This window comes from Primulina huaijiensis, chromosome 3 (assembly GCF_012295235.1).
Source record: "Primulina huaijiensis isolate GDHJ02 chromosome 3, ASM1229523v2, whole genome shotgun sequence".
In the NCBI taxonomy this organism is placed as follows: domain Eukaryota; kingdom Viridiplantae; phylum Streptophyta; class Magnoliopsida; order Lamiales; family Gesneriaceae; genus Primulina; species Primulina huaijiensis.
In genome coordinates this window covers 22,251,391-22,269,518 of record NC_133308.1, presented here as the reverse complement: position 1 = coordinate 22,269,518, position 18,128 = coordinate 22,251,391, and the positions used below count along the sequence as shown (strand labels likewise).

Below are 18,128 nucleotides of genomic sequence, written 5' to 3'. Positions count from 1 at the left end.
GCCTCCCTATAAGCCCGAGGACCCCTCAATCAAGCAGCCCGTACATGCCCTTGCTGCACAGTAGCCAAACATACTATCTCAACTCACCGTCTCTTCCAAGCCCCTTGGACCGATCTCCATGTAATTCGTCGACTTCATCGATCAACGACAGTGTTAATGAACTTGTGGCAAGTTCAAAGTCAGCTGTAGCTGAAGTTGAGGTGAAGTTCTCGGGCCCCAACCTGTTGCTTAGTACGATGTCCCTTCATATCCCGGGCCAGGTGGTGAAGATCATATCGGCCCTGGAGGAACTTGCACTGGAAATCCTCAAAGTGAGCATCAGCACAGTCGATGAAACAATGCTGAATTCTTTCACCATTAAGGTAACTAAAATCATTTAAAGCTGAAGTTTATTAAATGTTCATAGGTGTCAAAATTTGGAAAATAATACGGTACGGTTATATTAATATTAATTAACGTTCCTTAAAATATATTTGGTTTTTTAAAATGACACTTGAAATAAAATGAGAGAGTAGTAGGTTTTCATTCCAATATATATAAAATGAATATATCTTAATTTGTCTGGACGTGCGACTCAAGAATTGAGAAGTAGACATGACAAGTTCGAAACGGTCAGCAAATTTTCTGACACCAAAATTAAATGAAACATAATAATCAACACTTCCCACAAGTATTTGTCGCCTTTTAAAATTAATTCCATTTTTGAAAAATATTTACTGTCTTCTGTACCGGTAAATTTGAATAGTAGGTTATTAAGTGAAAATTACAATTTTGATTTTATATAAGATATTTCACGATTTTGATTATTGATATTATCAAGTTTTAATATTAATCATGTATCTTTTGATTTTTTTTTATAATTTTAGTCATTTTTCATCGTGAACACTGATTTAACTCTTCGTACGACAGCACTGTAACGGTGCCACATTGAAAAAATATCGGAAACATGTGTTGCATGGATTATTAATTTTTTTTAGTGTATGATAAGAGTTTCTAGTGTTTGGTTTTATTTTAAGGATCTTTAAAATAAAAATTAACTAAGATTATGCTTTATGCATATTTTTTTTCTGCTTTTTAGAAGTAATGATATTTTTTGGACTTGAGGGGAATTTTGGAAAAATAAAAATTAGTGATATCTTGAGTATTTATTTTTTTTTTTATGACTAACAATTGCATAATTTGTTCCTTATTGATTTATAGATTGGAATTGAATGCCAACTTAGTGCAGAAGAATTGGCTCATCAAATTCAACAGACTTTCTGCTAATTAATTTCGATTTATCATCGACCGAGTTTTCATGCCCGAGCTAATTTTTCTATTGAAAATGCTTCAATAATACGATATTTAGAAATATAGTCGAGTGGTAAAATTTAGCTTGGAAAATTTATTGGTGGAAGTTAATATTATTTAAGATTTTTTTAATATTTTTATTTGCAATAAAGCAATGTGGGGATGTATTAGTTAACCATAATTGCAGGTTAGAGATTAATTAATGAGTAGATGTAATGATTTCTATTTGAATTAACATCTTCGATTCGCATTGAAGATATTGACAAGATTATTTTTCCTGTTTTAAAGAGATTCTAGTATGGAGTTAATATACGATATCGATAATAGTTTGAATGTTTTAAATTCCTGCAGAATACTTTGGCAGTTAATGTAAATTAGCCTTTTATGGTAAATTTTTAATTAATTTATTTTTATTTTGAGGTAATCACTCTTTATAAGATTAAAAACTCTAAGCTACGTACCAATAGGGAAGATTGCATTTTTTGTTTTGTACGTTTGTCTATTTGTTATTTTGGTCATTTATGATGTCAAATTTCAGTCATAGTCAATTATATTTATTTTTTTGTCAATTTTAGTATTTTTTTTTCCGATGTGGCACCAATGCGATGTTGATGTGACGTTGACGCGTATAACTGGATCAGCATTCTTAATGAAAAATAATTAAAATTATAAAAAATGAGAAGATACAAGATTATAATTGAAATTTGATAACATATACGTGGAAAACAATTATTTTTTTGGGGATCCAATAAGGGGTGGTGGGGATTTGAACCTAACATCTTTCTTCTAAATGGGAGAAATCATGTCTTCAGGCCAGTTTACAAAATTTGTTGAGACATATATGTAGAGATAAATGGTTATATTATGAATACATTTAGTTATCTAAATGGGTAATTTCCCAAAATTCCATGCTAGCAAACTCAAATAATCAAAATCTTATACTTAGCTGATGCACTCTATTGCCTCCTACTTTGGAGACATTCTTTGAACTAAATTTATATATATANAAAATGTCATATTATTAACTATTATTTACATCAATAAGAAGCTTATTTCAAGATTTTTACACTACTTTATTATAATATAGTCCAAAAATGAGAATCAAATATATAATGAAAATCAAGGGAAGTAACTCGAATTTCCAAACCAAAACTCATCCTAGTTGCCCGGATAAACTATCAAATCAAGAATCCCCGTCTTGAGTTGGGGGCTTCGCCGCAGGCTCGATATCTTGCGAATTATTATTTAACCCTTCATAACCGTTGAAATAATTTAATTCCTGAGCCGTGGGATACATGAAATCCAGTAAATAACCCTCACACAAAATTTGGTCGTCGGAAAAAATGGTATTGTTTTCGGGATTGAAGTTTGATGATGAAGGGATATTGTATAGTTTATCATGGCTACTGTCTATAATCTCAAGGCTTGTTTGGATGTTGAGAAATGGTTCTTGTTGGGATTGGTTATTTTGATTTTCGTGGGATAAAGGTGTTTTTAGTTCATTTTGAGGTTGGATGATTGGGATTGGGGGATTATTATGGCACGTGTGGTGTCCTTTGTATGCGACTTCATATGCTGAAGGATCTTCATCTGATCTTTGTACTTGTTTTCTAGCCAAACAGCCTTTCCCGTTCGTGCACCTATAATATTCCCTGAAAACATACACATGCTTAACTACCTAAGACGGAGGGAATATTCATTTTAATTCAGTTTTTACATTATATTCAGTTTCAATCAAGTGGAAATATACATATACATATACATATACATATACATATACATACACACATACCTAGGATATTTTGATCTTAGGATGTCTTTCTGGCCGTATTTTCTCCAGCTGTGCCCATCATCAAGCCGCGTCTCGTTTCCTGTCTCTCCAAGCTCGACTACGTTTTGTGTCCACCCCGGCACTCTTTTTTCCCCACTGAAAATTTATACAAAACATATCATATTAAATCTGTAACATATCACATCTTATTCTAACTTTCCCATATCCTCAAATTCTTTTCTAAAACATTTTTCTCTAACTGTCAATAAGTTTAAATTAAAAGTCAAATCAGAGTAGAACAAACTCAAACCTGGTTAAAAACTCCTGGTGAGAGAGTAATTAGATCCAGATTTTGATTTATATGAGGTAGAAATGCAATTTTAGACAATTGGACGCAGCGTATAACTTTGGTATGTAAAATGTGGAGGAATCGAAATATACAAGAAAGTACTTTTTTTTTAACCTTATCCAACAAGCCTGATCTTCTGGATCCGAATGATTGCTGTGGGGACTTCCGGTGAGTGGCGGGCCTGGTGAATCAGACTTTATTGCCACCATTGCCCCACCGCTAGCGCCGCCACCGGCACAGCCACTGGTACCTCCATATTTGATCACCGACAGCGCGCGATCGTAGGTGTTCAAGATTTCATTCAGCAGATACACGTGAGTTTCCTGTGAAGAAGACTGCGCATTCAGAAGCAGTTGTAGTTGCTTAGCCAGCTCTCCCCCATGTGTTAGCTCGTTTTCGAGATTTTTCAGGGCCGAATCTGATGGAAATCTCTCCATTTTTATTTTTTTTGTTAGAACAAAAGATTAAAGTGCACTCGTCGAAGTAAATTATATATACATATAGATGAATTCTGGTAAGAAACAATTAAATGATATGAAAAAAGGGTATATATATAATGGTGTTGTTGTACATGGGAACTCGGCTTGGTTTGAATGAGAAACCACAGGGGATGACACGAGGAGGAGAAGAAGAAAAGAATGAAATCTGACTGAGTTAAATGTAAATAAGAATTGGGTTTGAAACAATTTACTCGGTAGCAGTGACCATTCAACGCATCACTACTTGTCAACACAATCTGAGTCGCACTTCGGACAATATATAATTCATAAATTATGTTTCTAAAAAAAGAGAGTAAATTATCAATTTTATTCATGTTTTTGTTTACAAGAAATATAATTATAAAGTTTCACCACTTATTTTTTCAAAAAAAGAAAATGAAACGCCATATGTTTACAAATATTTGCTCGAAAATACAAGATTCACAACTGGTTTGGAGTATAAAGATCTTTTAGATTAGTTTTAATCTAATCAAGTACGTTAACTAAAAACAAATAGCAGTGATATGAGATATCTGGCACACGAAATTAAATCGTAATAAAAAAATATTTATTAATATATTGTAATGATATTTTTTAGTTTATTTTGGTGCAAATACAGTTTTGACATATAAATACCATGTTTTTTGTCATGTTTATTTCCTTAGTCCAATAACTTGTATTTTTTTATTTTAGTCTTTTTATATCGTAATAACGACGTAACATCAAACATGACAGCAATTTTTAGTAACACATCATCGTTTTCAGGCGTTACAGTATTGCTCCGATGAAAAAGAATCAAATCAAAAAAATGTACAAATTACTGGACAAAGACATGATCGTTATTAAAAAAATATGTAATTTATTGGACCCAAACGTTATTTTCTAGTGTTTGGTATACTTAGTTATTTTGTAAATGAATATTTCAGAAAAGAACAATGATGCCTTTTTAAAAATAAACAAATAGCTAGTATAGTGACGCCAATAATACTAATAATTTAATAATAATAATAATAATAATAATAATAATAATAATAATAATAATAATAATAATAATATATAGATTTGAATAAAATTATATAATTAAAGATTACTAAATATGTATTGGTTGAAAGACCGTTGACAAATGAACTATGGTGGAAAGTATTGCTAGAAAAAACGGATAAAATATGGAGGGAATTGAATAATAAATTAAATAAAACAAAGAATGGGATCCAACTTAATAATATTAATTTATTTATTCAATAAATAAATTATTTTAATAAAATAAATTCCACTTCAAACCACGAAACGCGTCGTCTGTGTACTGACGAGCATAGTTCAGACATGTCGAAGCATGAAAGTATATTATAATATAAAATAATATATAGTTTGATTATATTTTATGAATAAATAAATAGTGTGTGAATTTATGCATTTACATTAACGACAGTGGCTTAAACAAATATTAAGTATCCCCAAGTCCAAATTACCGCGTTTTAACTTTTCAACCGAAAAGAAGTAGTACTTTTGAATAATGATAATTAATATTAGTATCGTGACTCTAATCTGGTGCTAGTTTAGGTTTCGAGTTCGAGTTGTATATTCGATTTATTTGCATAGCTAATTATGCTATTCGAACTCGTATATAAGTCGTAGATATCATATCATTAGACAACTACTCTTAACTGGAGTTATCTCTATTTATGATGTAAATTCAAAGAATAATATAGTGAATTGACTAACCAAAAGATTAAACAGAGAGTTACTTTCGAAATCATTAAGGAAATGAGGTTTAAGCCTATAGAATAAATTAGTGCGAAGAAAACTCAACCTACGCTGACTAGAGAACCCAAGAACTAGGTTCAATTGAACAACATAATCTCACTGATTTGGTGGATCACTGTGGGTACTATCCTAACCCATTTCTATTATGAAACAGTGAGTGTTGAGGATAAACATACGACTTTTAATGATTCCGATGATAAGAAATATAGAATCACTTATGTGAAAGAGAAGTATGACCGTTTCGAATGAATTGTTATGCTCAAGTCTAGACTCTTTCGCAGAACCAGACGTGTGTTCATGGCCAAAAACGAACAAAATAATGAGAACAAAATTGTATCAGGGAGATTTTTATGTAAAGTATATCTTAATTTACATAAACAAAATAACAATTCAAAGACATCATGTCTATTCGTCAGCTAGTAAAGCAGATATATTTAATAAGAGAATATTCAAAGGATAACACTTACTTATCATATGCAAGATTCAACTCATGTAGATATTTATCACCAAGATTTGTATCAATTTTCATCCATATGAGGAATTGTTGGAAATTTAAATCGAATTTAGAGTTTGAATTAAAGTTATGACTCATAAATGAGATAGTGTCTTTTAGCTCTTCACATTCTTGAGTTAGTTGTGGGTTATTATTGTGAAAATGACTTTTGAATTTCCATATTGTTGAGTTAATTGGAGATTTTTTTTCTCTTCATATTATTGAGTTAATTGTAAGATTAATTGAGTTAATTAATATTTTTGTTTGTATTTTGGAGCTTATAAATAGTGTGTTCATTTTCTCAATCCAAACATATAAAATATATTTTTCAAACTTTTTCTCAATCCAAACATATAAAATATATTTTACACACACACTCAAGATCCCACTAAAACATTCTTTTGCGCGCATTTCATATTTTTATCTTTTTATTTGGTCTCCGTTAACTTTTGCTGATAAAGTGAAGACACGTTTTCAGTTCGCCGGTGTAGTTAATTCGTGTTAAGTTGTTGCACTGTTTTGTCGTTGTATTATAAGAAACAAGTGTCCATCCTGATTCTCGAAACACCTTCGAATTGGACAAATGTGTTTTAAGGAAAGTGTACTTCGTATAGACTCCAACTTGCTTCACTGTTTTAGTTTTGCCTGTTGTATTTTCTTACGATATTGTCCATTGGTTTGTATTTGGATTTCTGTATCTTTTACAAGTTTATAATACTTTATTTCTTTTTCAAGAACTAGAACATGTGTTTTAACATATTTTTTAAAATAATAAGCGGGATCCTTAATCCAGACTCCTTTATTATATTACTTGCTTTTGTATTTTCTAAAATAAAGTCTCTACAACCTGACTTCCTTAATTTTAGTCTTTGTTTTAATAATTTTTAAAATAATGAGTCGAGCTCCTTAACCCCTATTCTTTTATTATAATAAATAATTATAATTTTTTTATAAAAGTAAAGAGCCGAGCGCCTGAACATTGGCTCTTTAATTTCATTGCTTTTAAATTTTTTAAAATAGCGAGACATGCTTATTAACCCCAACTTGTTCGTAATATTATTTGTTTTTATATATTTTTTAAATATTACTGTTTTAATAAACTCACTTGTATTTTTTAAAATTTTAATATTTTTAACTGAAATATAGACATGAAATAATGATATATCAGCAATATTTGATGAATATCAATAATATTATGAAAAAAAAACTAAATAAAAAAGATATAAATTAATGAACTATGAGACCATTTAAAAAAAAAGAGAGACAATAATAAAAAAAATTGTTTTGAAAATTGTGGTCCTAAATAAATGAACATTTTCAAATTGAATCGAGAAAAAAGTAAAAATAATTTATAACATTTTTTTACTCAATTGAGATTGCATGGAGTCCATGCACGAAGCCACGTGCACAACACCGTTAAGTCTCTCACTTCATCACCCCTATCACCTATAGTATCGCTGCTTCAAGTCCAGCCTCTGCCGAATCTAAGTTCCCGCACCATTTTAATCCCTTTTCACTTGTTCTCTGAGTGAAAATGGTGAAGCTTGCGTCGGCCCGGGAAATTCGAATGTACGGCCCGAGACGGGCTCGTAACAGATCAGAATACATAAACGCAAGCCTGTACGTCTTCGCGACGATCGTGCTTGGATGTGGATTCGCGAGCCAGTGGACAAGCGAGGCTAGGTCCGGCCTGGTTTTAGCGATGGTAGGTCTGGTGATAATCGTCTTGGTTAACGTGCATGATCTTGCCGCACATCTCGCCGGAATCGATTACAGATTGTCGTTGATGGAGTTCGATTTGCAGCTGACGCTTGTGGAATTTGCCGGGCCGTTGATTTTTGCTGTCGGCACTCTTCTGTTTTCCTTGGCCACTTTTTTTCTCTTCATCCAAGTATGTGCTAGCTAGCTTATTAATTTAATCTCGATCAGTTAAATTTGGAATTAAATCTTCCAGCTTATAATTCATCGGATTCAAGTATTCTAGTTATCTGATTTCCTGGTTTTGATTCACTCTTTCCATTTTTTGAATTTGTTAATTTTTAATGTCCAAGTACATAATAGACACTCCGTCTGAATTTATTTAATATTCTTGATTGAATTTGATGCATGTTATACAAGATTTGTTTTAGGTGAGTATAACTTGACAAAGCAAGATGGGTCTGTAGAATTGGGAAAATCATATAGATGCAGCATATAGTCAATTAGTGATTTTTTTGGCAAAATTGATATTATTGCATGTGAGATTCACGAAGTATAAACTACTTACCAACACAAAATAGGATAAATTATATCGGTGTAGCATAGACTGATCCGCAACTCTTCGGACAACACATTTTAAATAACTCATTAATGCACAACATTCTGGCTACATTAGTGGTACATAAAAATCATCTTTCACTCGTTGCACTACATTTTACACTAAAATATAATGTTTTCAAATTATTTTTTTATTTCAACATTAATATTTCTATTGAAAGAAAATTAATTTAATATTTTAAAAAAATTAAAGTTATTATTTAATTGAAATATAAAATAATTAAATTAAACTAAATTATTTCAGAATTTTTTTTTATAAAAAAAAGTGGCGCATGATTTGGAGTAAAACATGGAGTTACTCCAATCCAGCACTGAATTTGGTGCTGACACATTCACGGTGGTGCCATGATTGGAGATGGCCTTAGGCTCACACATCAATGTATATGTATGATTGTGAGCAAGAGCGTAACTAAGATTTTAAAATAGGGTGGGCTGGACATTGAAAATGTAAATATTATTTAATTTATTTTTTAAATTTTTTGTTATATTTTGTATAATATGAACTAGATAGATTTTAAAAATCATCTTAAGAATTTAATATATCAAGATACAAGAAAAATATCATTTATAACAATGAACTTTTAAAATAAATTCATAGTAAAGTAAGCAAAAAAATGAATGTACATATGACATTATTCATTCAAATAATTTAGTTATATAATTTTGTACTCTAATAATTATCACTTAATTTTATTATTATTTAGTATTTGTATATTTTTAGTTTATTCAATATATTTATGTAAATACATATTTATAATTAGAACAACACAAATATATATATAAAGTGTAGAATTAGAATAAGTAAATATATAAATTAAGATAACCACATAGATATAGAATAAGCTCAAATGCTAGATTATTTAAAACTCATAGGAATCCATGTATAAAAATTTTGCTCAGTGACTAAAATTCCTAAAATACATAGCTATATATACACATTAATCTCGAGACTAGGCTGGACTAAAGCCCATCCTAGCCCCTGATTGTGAACTAACATAGTTTACATGGATAAGGAAAAATAATATTTCTTATTCCACTAATTTGTTTCTATTTTGGGTTTTGGTTGCATTAATTTTTTGTTTTTTTTGCTTTTAGTACTATTTTGAAAAAGTGCTTATGTAGCGCTGTAAATGGTTGGCGTGGTTGGTATCTAGTCCGCAATTTGATCAAAATAGTACGAAATAAAAATTAACACAATAAAACCAAAATTTGACTAGTTGAACAAAAACCTAAAACTAGACAAATTAGTAGACAAAAAAATATTTTCCTGATGAATAATGTTGAATATTTATTTTGTGGTTGTTTACCAATTTGTCAAGTACACTAAGGTAGTTTTATTAGATACTTAATGTTCCTCATCGCAACCTTAAGCTAGCTTCGTTATATACTTACAGAGTTTTTAACAATAGGCACAGTTTGGTGCGAAATGTAAGACTGGATATCCCTTGTTTTATCTAGGTTTGGCTCGAGTTCTATAGTAGTTGAAGTTAAAAATATTAGTATTGTCGATCTCTTTCAATTTATCATCCTCATATTATTCCATCCTTCATTATTCCATCCCCGAGCCAAGTGGTTTATTAACGTGTGTCAATTTCTCATCTCAATAAAGTATGTGCCTCATCTATCATATTCAATGTTTTCTTTCAATGCAAATGTCTTTTTTTTTTGGTGCATTGTTGGACAGGCAGAAAAAGGATACGGCTTCTATAAATTAGAACGGCTTCTATAAATTAGAACAACATGCTTTAAACATGCTTATTGCCGGTCCAGTTCTATGGTTGCTTGGATCAATCCAAAACTCATGTCAAATCTATGAGAGGGCGGATGGGACTGTTCAAATCTTGCAGGAATGTGTTCATATTCCGTTCATGATGGCAAGCTTGTTGTTCCTAGTCGGCGGTATTCTCAACAGCCGAGAGAAGATTGGATATGATCACCATGGCGTGGATCTTCTGGTAGTTTATTACATAGTTAAAGTTATTAGATATGCTTATGATATTCTATTCATGTATGCCGAGCCGCAATTCCCCTAAAAGAAATTTATTTTCATGTGTAATTTTTCCGTAAGTTAAAGTTTCAGCCACCTCGTCCTGCTCTCTGAGTTGATTGCAAGTTTAGATTGACAATAAAACCCTATATCAAGCTCTTGCTGTCATGAAAAGGTCACTACAAAACAGTTGTGTTCTGTCTGAGTTGTTGGGATATCAGGGAAATAAACGAGGTAACATCGCAACGGAATATCAACAATGAATAAGATGAACACCAATATTTATAGTGGTTCACCCTAAGATTGGGCTACGTCCACTCTAAACCTCTCAAAGAGATCACTTCTTTATTAATAACAAAGAAGACAAGAGAATTGAGAATACAAAGGATTTCACTCAGAACACTCTGATTTTAACACTCACTTTCTCTCCACTAATCATATTCCTTCCAAAGATAAGGAGTTTAAGAAATCTCACACTAAATCCTTTATCTCACTTCTACACTTATGATTGTAGATGAGAGGATTTTGTGTTTTTGGTGTGATTTTAAAATGAAGAATGAATGGGTATTTAGAGGTGAAGTTTAGGGAAAAAACAAAGATTAAAGCATCATTGCTTACATAATCAAACCAACCATTTTTTACTAATCTCAAACCATGTGTTAATTGTGTTGTTGAATTCCAAAATGGTGTGTTTTGAATTCAAATTTGGCTTGCTTTGAATTCAATCTTGGCTTGATTACTAGCATGAGTATCAGTTATATTTATCATTGCTGGAAAAATTGAGTGTTTTTCGTTGATATGCACGAGTTTCTTCATCAAAGGTTACATGTGGTTATGTGAATATGCGAACTCTTGATCCTACCCAATGTATGAACTAAACATATGATGCAAGTATAGTTCAGATCAGTCTATTAATTGACATCTAAATCAGAGACATGGGTGCAGGGTGAATCATGGATTTGGTTATGTATATCAGGAAGCATATTGCTTTTTCTCGGGGGTGTGGCAAACGTCTTAAAAGTTTTTGAGATGCTGCATGGTAGTGAACCAAGACTAGAGAAGTTGCGAGGTGGTGCACGAGAACGTTTGCTTCGTATAACAGAGGGGCAAGTGCCACTAATTAGAGAAGAACAGCAGAGGCAACAGAGACCAATAGCTAGGGATGAGGGACAACCGAGAGAAAGGCAGGTGCCACGAGTTAGAGAAGAACAGCGGGGGCAGCAAAGACCGGCTGCCATGGAGGAGGGGCGATCGGGTGTCGCTCCAACGCCTTACACGGATGTTCTTGTTGGTTAGACATTAACATTTGCTTCCGTTGTTACATGTCTGAAAGCAACAAGAATGTTTATGGATCTTGAGTTCCACTTTGGAAAACCCTAGAGAAACTTGTGCTTTGATTAGGTTTTCATGAAAACTGGGGCTGAAGTATACTGTTTCTTGTCTTGCATTAATGAGACCTTTAGACAATCTAATGATGATTAGATAATGCATCTTTTTATTCTGCTTGGATGCCAAAAGAATTTAATATTTTTTTGAAATGCCACTCTAGTTCAATATTATCTAAAACTTTGTTCCGAAATTTGAGATATCGAAAAAAATATTATGTACTATTAATAGATACCAAATCTTACAAATTTTTCGCCACAGCTTTTGGTCCAAATGTCGTTGTTTCTCTCAACGAGAGGACATGGATTTTTAAACCCAATCCGCCCACCCCGGACTTTAAAAAATAAAACTAGCACAATTTGGTAAAAAATAAAACTAGCACAATTTGGAAAATTGGCTCGTTAATGATATGCTACTCTTAGAAAATTGCCTTGAGAATGTAATGAAATTTTCCCTTAAAACAGATCCAACACACACAGCAGACATTGATACACTACCGTATGGCAGCTTAATTAAAAGATTCAAGCATTAGCACACTCTATGTATCTTGTACAACATTGTTGTCTAAGCTGGATCTGTTATTAAACTTGTCTGATTTGCAGATGTTTCCTGAATTTGTGTTTCCAGAAATAAATTATGATCACCCGGTTTCTCCGCAAAAATCCCCATGAGAAACATTAAGATATGTATTAAGTAAGAGGCACTAAAAATATATGGACCAAATAATCTCCACCATTGTATTGGCTGCTGACAGAATACCCTTCCAGTTGGTAAAAACAAGTTTAATAAGAGGAAAAGGTATTTTCTAAGCCAAAAAGCAACCATATTAAATTCTACTGAACTTAAAAATATGCGTCAAGGCTTAAGAGGGGAGAGAATTCCCATATGTAGACGACACGATCAGAAGCGATGGAACAAAATTGCAAGCACTTCTCTTTATCATTTCCCAACGGCTGTGAAGTTGAAGCGATGTCTTCGTTCGCTGAGTTGGGGGAAGGAGAAATCGAGTTCTTCGTCTTCTAAGATTATGAACGAAAATATGAACAAACGTTCACCCAACTCAAAAGGAGTGGAGTGTAGCAAGATTCAAACATCCTAGTCCTGTCCCTCGTGAAATTTGAGAAGAAAATAAACATGTGCATCAGTTCTCCGGTGACTGTGCATCGGTACGACATTTTAGCTTAAGAAAAACCTATTGTTTGCGATGTAACTTAGCGACGATCCCATTCTCTCTTGTCTATGGCTCGTAACTATTCCCTGCAATGCTCATCCTCATAGTAAGGCTATCTGAACTAGTACTTTTAACACACTGAAATACCTGTTCATGAACTTTCTTTCTCCAGCTTCATTGTAAGCCATTGGTTTCAGTTATCACCTGAAGAAGTTCCAGCGGAGTAGCTGCAGGATCAAGCTCCAGGCAATCTTTGGGGGCGTTTTGAGCTTCTTGACCAGAAAGCAAATGCTTTGGGACCTGATGAGAAAATCGGAACATCTCTTCCTTGGGTATTCTGTGGATCATTTCAGGGTCCAAATTTGGACAAAATACTGTTTTGAACCCGACCACCTTCACAAGAGGAGCAACAGTAACACCCATATCCTCGCTATAGTCGTCTAATACCGTCACCATGTCATACTGGTGTATAACTTCATCAGGTGTCTGCTCGTTCCAATCAGATGACCAGTTTTTGTAAAGTGCCCAAACTTCACCCTTTCTGGGGAGTATTAAAATGCCTCCACGCAGCCCTTTTGAACAGCTAACCTTATGAGAAAAGGCATTGATGAATTTACAAGTTTCATATTTGCCCACCCTAAATTCTCCACATGTTTTATAGAAACCTAAGCCTATCCAATCTACACTACCAAATTCACTGTTGGTTTTTGAGTTAAGCCAGCTTATCCTCAACTTAAATGGCTTTCTAGAGATGACCTTGTTGATTAGAGCATAGAAACGTGGCATGCCATCGTCATTGTCATAGGCAGCCCAAACCTCATTATCTCCAAAAGAACTTTCTGTTCTATCCAGATCAAAATCATAAAAATCGGGATCTGGTACATTTATGGATGCCGCAACAGGATCCTCTTTTGTGGCATTACCAGAAGCACGGTTAACCTGACGTTCTCGACTTATCTCTTTCTTGCTTGCTTTCGTCTTGTCTTTCTCTTTAGTCACGGGCTTGGATATCATCTTCAACCACCATTCAGTTTGCTTCTTTTGAATCTCCTGCCGGGCCTTGACCATCAACATGTTTCGTGTTTCCATGCCAGTCAACTCTCGAGTGATGTTTGGCATGTGGTATGTTCCAGAAAAACCATAAATACTTGATCCAGCATTCGCACTGGAAGTTCCAAATCCACCATGTCCCTGGGCTGAATTATTGTTCGTTCCAGATCTCCTGACATCTTCATCTAATTTTCTCTTTTTAATATATGCCTCCGACCCAGAGGAGATATGTGATTCAGTGTGTGCTCTCTTCAACTTATCCTGTGCCAGTTGAACAACATTGGCGGCTTTTGCTGCAATCGAAGCATCTGTTCTACCTACGGTAGCTGTTCCAGAGAGTGAATCCTCATGGTGGTTAACATACCTAAAAGAATTTGGATCTGACTGGCCTGGTATGGACTTTCGAGCAGCCGCACAATTTTTTACAGGATCATAAGCATTTCGACTGGGTACATGATTACCATGACTTGGGTGCCGCTGCCGAGGAAACTGATTGGTTGGTTCAGAACAATTAAATGGTGAAGCAGTCTCTATAGCCGTAAAGGCCTTCTTACAATTGGGACAAAGAAGAGTATTGTTAAGATATATCCTAACATACTCATAATGCATCTTGCACAAACCACAGATCGTCCAAAATGTATCAGTTCTTTGATGGGATGGAGTAGGAGCAGTAGGAGGAGTAGGTTTAGGGGGAACCTTCACATTATTATTTTGGGTCACCGGAGCTGATGATGTCCTGCTTGCAAATTTGTAATATCCATTCGCCCTGGGTGCTGCTGATGGACCACCATTATGCATAGGAACCTTCAGGGGAAACCCCTTGGAGCCTCTCCTTTGATTATAAGCCAACCTTTTTGCCTTATCTGATAACAAAGTCCATGCTTCAGAAACTAGTTTAAATGCACCTTCAGCACCAGAAGATTTATTTTTATCAGGGTGCAGCATGAGGGCAAACTTCCTGTACTGTTTTCTTATTGTTTCATCATCAGCTGAGGGGCTTACACCAAGTACTCCATACCAATCTACTTCCCCACTTATCTTATTCTCCGCAGATACATATACATCCAGTGTCGCCAGCAATTGGGATATGCCATCCAACCCAGCATACAGAGTTTGAGCTTTCAAGGAAAATTTTCTAGCACCTCCAAAATCTTTTTTCTCTAACTTTCCCTCAGCAATTGATTTGGCCCTAAGGGCTTCATCTTTATTGCATTCCATCCTTAAAAATGATATGCTTCCAAATTTTCACCTGATTATCAATGCGTGTATTCTAGAGTCGCAACAAGAACAACCGAATAACAGGGATTGTTTGGCAACAAATTCCTCCCGAATAATAATTTCCAAACACCTGAGGCATGACAGAGGATAAAATATATATTATTATAGAAAAAAATATATGTGTATATATATCCCAGAACAGAATTATTATGATTAAAATGCGATATTCATGGAATATTATGAGTTCATAAATAATATCACGTGAGTCATATTTGTCGACTATCAAGATTTACTAGGGGTGATGGATCACAACAAACCAAGCAATCATGCCATTACAGAATATCGGCAAATAACTGGCTTATGAGTTTAACTTCCAAAGTAATATCCTCGAAGGCTTGGAATCAAACGTGAAATCAATTATTGAGATCAGAACTAAAACAAAGAAGTAAAAAATTCCACATACACCATGTCTTGAAGCAGCGGTGCAGCCAATAGATTGATACACAGACAACACTTACATTAGAATTTCAACCACCAACACATTATTGAGCACCCTATCTTCTCGACATTAGAAAAAAGTCAAGAACTAAAGGCAATTAAACACGACCTGCTTTACACCAACGAAATTACACTCGCTCAGGATCATTATGAAGTTTCTTTAAACTTTTTTTCAATATCAACTGCCTAATAATACTCAACATCCACCACCCATTGTAGCCTAAAAAGGATTAGGTGCATTTGGCCGACACTAAATAATACATAATCATTATAAAGGAACCGCCTTCCACGGATTGGCATATCTCACAATCTGGTAGGGTCACTCCTCCACACTACACTTCAGCAGTACCAATGTGTAGGGAGGAAAAAATGGTGATGAAGAAACGTGAGGCAAATGAAAAACAAAAAAAAAAGGAAGGAATAACTACTGCACAACAAGGATCAGATATATGATTACTCTGCCATTTTTGCTACCGATTTAACTTAGTCAGATATAAACTTTTCTAATCTTATCTACCAAAAGGGGACATCAGCATAACATACATGGATACTCACTTTCAGATTGCCGCCTGCAGTTATTCAATCTGGTTAAATATTACTTTACAATTTCCGAATTCAAGGGAATTATGCTAAAAATAAAAAGTTCGAAAACTTTATTTCCAGTCTGTATATTTTCAAAACTCTTAGAGGTTAAAAATACTTCGAGAATACAAGAAAACATAGTATCATCTTCACACAATATAATTGTCTAAACTGTAAAAAAAAATTTGGATCTGATCGGATATTGAAATTTGATATCTGTAATTCTGTATCTAATCCAGTAATACATACATGGAAAATTTTGGTCTTAGTGGATATCTGAACGATTGTATTTTTGGGTCAGCTAATAATCAATACACATGATTTCTGGAATTTTTGGTACAACTCTACTACCAAACGACATAAAGTTAGTGATACCACAACAACATTAAGAATCAAATAATTGATACTGTCTTATTATGTTATTATTGGTGTATTCTATATAACTACATATATACATTTATATGGAAACAAATCAAATTAAGATCCAAACATAATTTGGAGAATCCTAATTAAATCGACCTAAATTATACAGTTACATCTTTCAATTATATGATATTCCCCAATGATAAGTGATCTATAAGTTTCTTTCTAATATTCCCCAATGATTAGTGATCTATAGACTATAAGTCTCTTTCTAATACATCATTGCATTCACCTGAGTTTTAAATTATTCATTTTCATGACACACTAGTGAGATATACATTATGAATGACAATTAAACTACAACCATGACTCAATAATTAGTCCATGAACTGTGACATTTGAGATGTTTCCTGCACTTGGAGATAGATTGTGTTGAGGATTAGCTCTTTCTTTACCTACTAATATATTCTTGTTCAAATTTAACAACTAACCTGAAATTTAAGGAGCAACAGCTAACAAACAGTGACAATGAAGTGGCTCAAATCCTCCGGAAAAAACCCATACCAAAACATGAACTAATCTCAACAGCATTAAATGACAAACGGCAGTTCAAACAAACTCTGAGTGCACAGAACTACGAAAACAGTGAACAACCACAAATCTCAAATTAACCCTTAAATCAACGAAAAGGAGCACTCCCAATGGATCTAATATAATCTAACAAGAGATTGTCAAGCTACCTAATTCAATTCAGCACACTTCCCAAAAACCCTAGATTACAAAAACAAAAATTTCGACGTAAATCTGAACCATGAAAAGTAGAGGGAATGTAAGAATTACTGGTAAAATTCAGAATTTGAATGAGCTGGAACAGTGATTGTTTAACTTTTCCTACTTTCCCACCAAATTGAACTTGGCCCTAGAAGAGCGAAGACGATGGAAAAAGCTAAAATCTTGATCGGAACAATAGGGTTGTGAGAAGGTTGCATTTCATAGCAAACAAATATTGGGTTCCCATCTAACCAGAGTTAGAGTTAACCATGGTTAGATTTACACAATTAGCTTAACGATGGTAGTGAGATGGCTTCGTTTCATAGTGAACACAAACTTTTGAGTTTCGGGTTTCACTTCCCATCTCACTAGAAATGGAGTTAACCATGGTTACATTGACTCATTTATCTTAACCATGGTTTCATTTTAACTCATATATTATCTTAACTCCAATTATTATTTTTAACTGTGATCAAATTCTTTTATTTCTAATTTGGCAAAAAAAGAACATTACACATTCATACATATGCTTCATATATTAATTGTAGTTTGTACGTATCAAACTTATAAGTTCAAATTTGTAGACAATTATAACTATTTCACTTCAACTTCACAAAACCAATAAATTTGAGGATATTTT

General features: G+C 33.5%; 3 protein-coding genes across 6 annotated transcripts; 1 reads left to right on the top strand and 2 right to left on the bottom strand.

Annotated features, from left to right (window-relative positions):
* Positions 1 to 2,326: 2,326 nt before the first annotated feature.
* Positions 2,327 to 3,893, bottom strand: LOC140972248 (probable WRKY transcription factor 30). 3 transcript variants are annotated; one of them, XM_073434694.1, is made up of 3 exons: positions 3,513 to 3,893; positions 3,083 to 3,217; positions 2,327 to 2,942 (listed from the first exon to the last, which is right to left on the bottom strand). In XM_073434694.1, the coding sequence occupies exons 1-3, from the start codon at positions 3,845 to 3,847 to the stop codon at positions 2,474 to 2,476; spliced, it is 939 nt and encodes a 312-aa protein (XP_073290795.1). In that variant the 5' UTR covers positions 3,848 to 3,893; the 3' UTR covers positions 2,327 to 2,473. The 3 variants fall into 3 exon arrangements, with proteins under 3 accessions (XP_073290795.1, XP_073290796.1, XP_073290797.1); XM_073434695.1 differs by having other exon boundaries at positions 3,525 to 3,893; XM_073434696.1 differs by lacking the exon at positions 3,083 to 3,217 and having other exon boundaries at positions 3,525 to 3,893.
* A 3,737-nt stretch (positions 3,894 to 7,630) lies between these two features.
* On the top strand, positions 7,631 to 11,926 carry LOC140972247 (uncharacterized). The gene is made up of 3 exons (XM_073434692.1): positions 7,631 to 8,037; positions 10,178 to 10,417; positions 11,395 to 11,926. Exons 1-3 carry the CDS (start codon positions 7,681 to 7,683, stop codon positions 11,743 to 11,745), a joined length of 948 nt encoding a protein of 315 aa, XP_073290793.1. The 5' UTR covers positions 7,631 to 7,680; the 3' UTR covers positions 11,746 to 11,926.
* Positions 11,927 to 12,503: 577 nt separating this feature from the next.
* LOC140973770 (uncharacterized) lies at positions 12,504 to 17,822 on the bottom strand. 2 transcript variants are annotated; one of them, XM_073436833.1, is made up of 3 exons: positions 17,558 to 17,822; positions 17,458 to 17,488; positions 12,504 to 15,404 (listed from the first exon to the last, which is right to left on the bottom strand). In XM_073436833.1, the coding sequence occupies exon 3, from the start codon at positions 15,272 to 15,274 to the stop codon at positions 13,181 to 13,183; it is 2,094 nt and encodes a 697-aa protein (XP_073292934.1). In that variant the 5' UTR covers positions 15,275 to 15,404; positions 17,458 to 17,488; positions 17,558 to 17,822; the 3' UTR covers positions 12,504 to 13,180. The 2 variants fall into 2 exon arrangements, with proteins under 2 accessions (XP_073292934.1, XP_073292933.1); XM_073436832.1 differs by lacking the exon at positions 17,458 to 17,488.
* Positions 17,823 to 18,128: the final 306 nt, after the last annotated feature.

What these genes read in the sequence shown, in the direction of transcription:
- LOC140972248 (XM_073434694.1), bottom strand. Translation starts at nt 3,847, where the DNA reads ATGGAGAGATTTCCATCAGATTCGGCCCTGAAAAATCTCGAAAACGAG. An exon ending in TGGATAAGGTTAAAAAAAAA is followed by an intron (nt 3,218 to 3,512) that starts GTACTTTCTTGT and finishes ATAAATTTTCAG; the next exon opens with TGGGGAAAAAAGAGTGCCGG. An exon ending in CTAAGATCAAAATATCCTAG is followed by an intron (nt 2,943 to 3,082) that starts GTATGTGTGTAT and finishes GTATGTTTTCAG; the next exon opens with GGAATATTATAGGTGCACGA.
- LOC140972247 (XM_073434692.1), top strand. Translation starts at nt 7,681, where the DNA reads ATGGTGAAGCTTGCGTCGGCCCGGGAAATTCGAATGTACGGCCCGAGA. An exon ending in CTTTTTTTCTCTTCATCCAA is followed by an intron (nt 8,038 to 10,177) that starts GTATGTGCTAGC and finishes TCTATAAATTAG; the next exon opens with AACGGCTTCTATAAATTAGA. An exon ending in ACCATGGCGTGGATCTTCTG is followed by an intron (nt 10,418 to 11,394) that starts GTAGTTTATTAC and finishes ACATGGGTGCAG; the next exon opens with GGTGAATCATGGATTTGGTT.
- LOC140973770 (XM_073436833.1), bottom strand. Translation starts at nt 15,274, where the DNA reads ATGGAATGCAATAAAGATGAAGCCCTTAGGGCCAAATCAATTGCTGAG.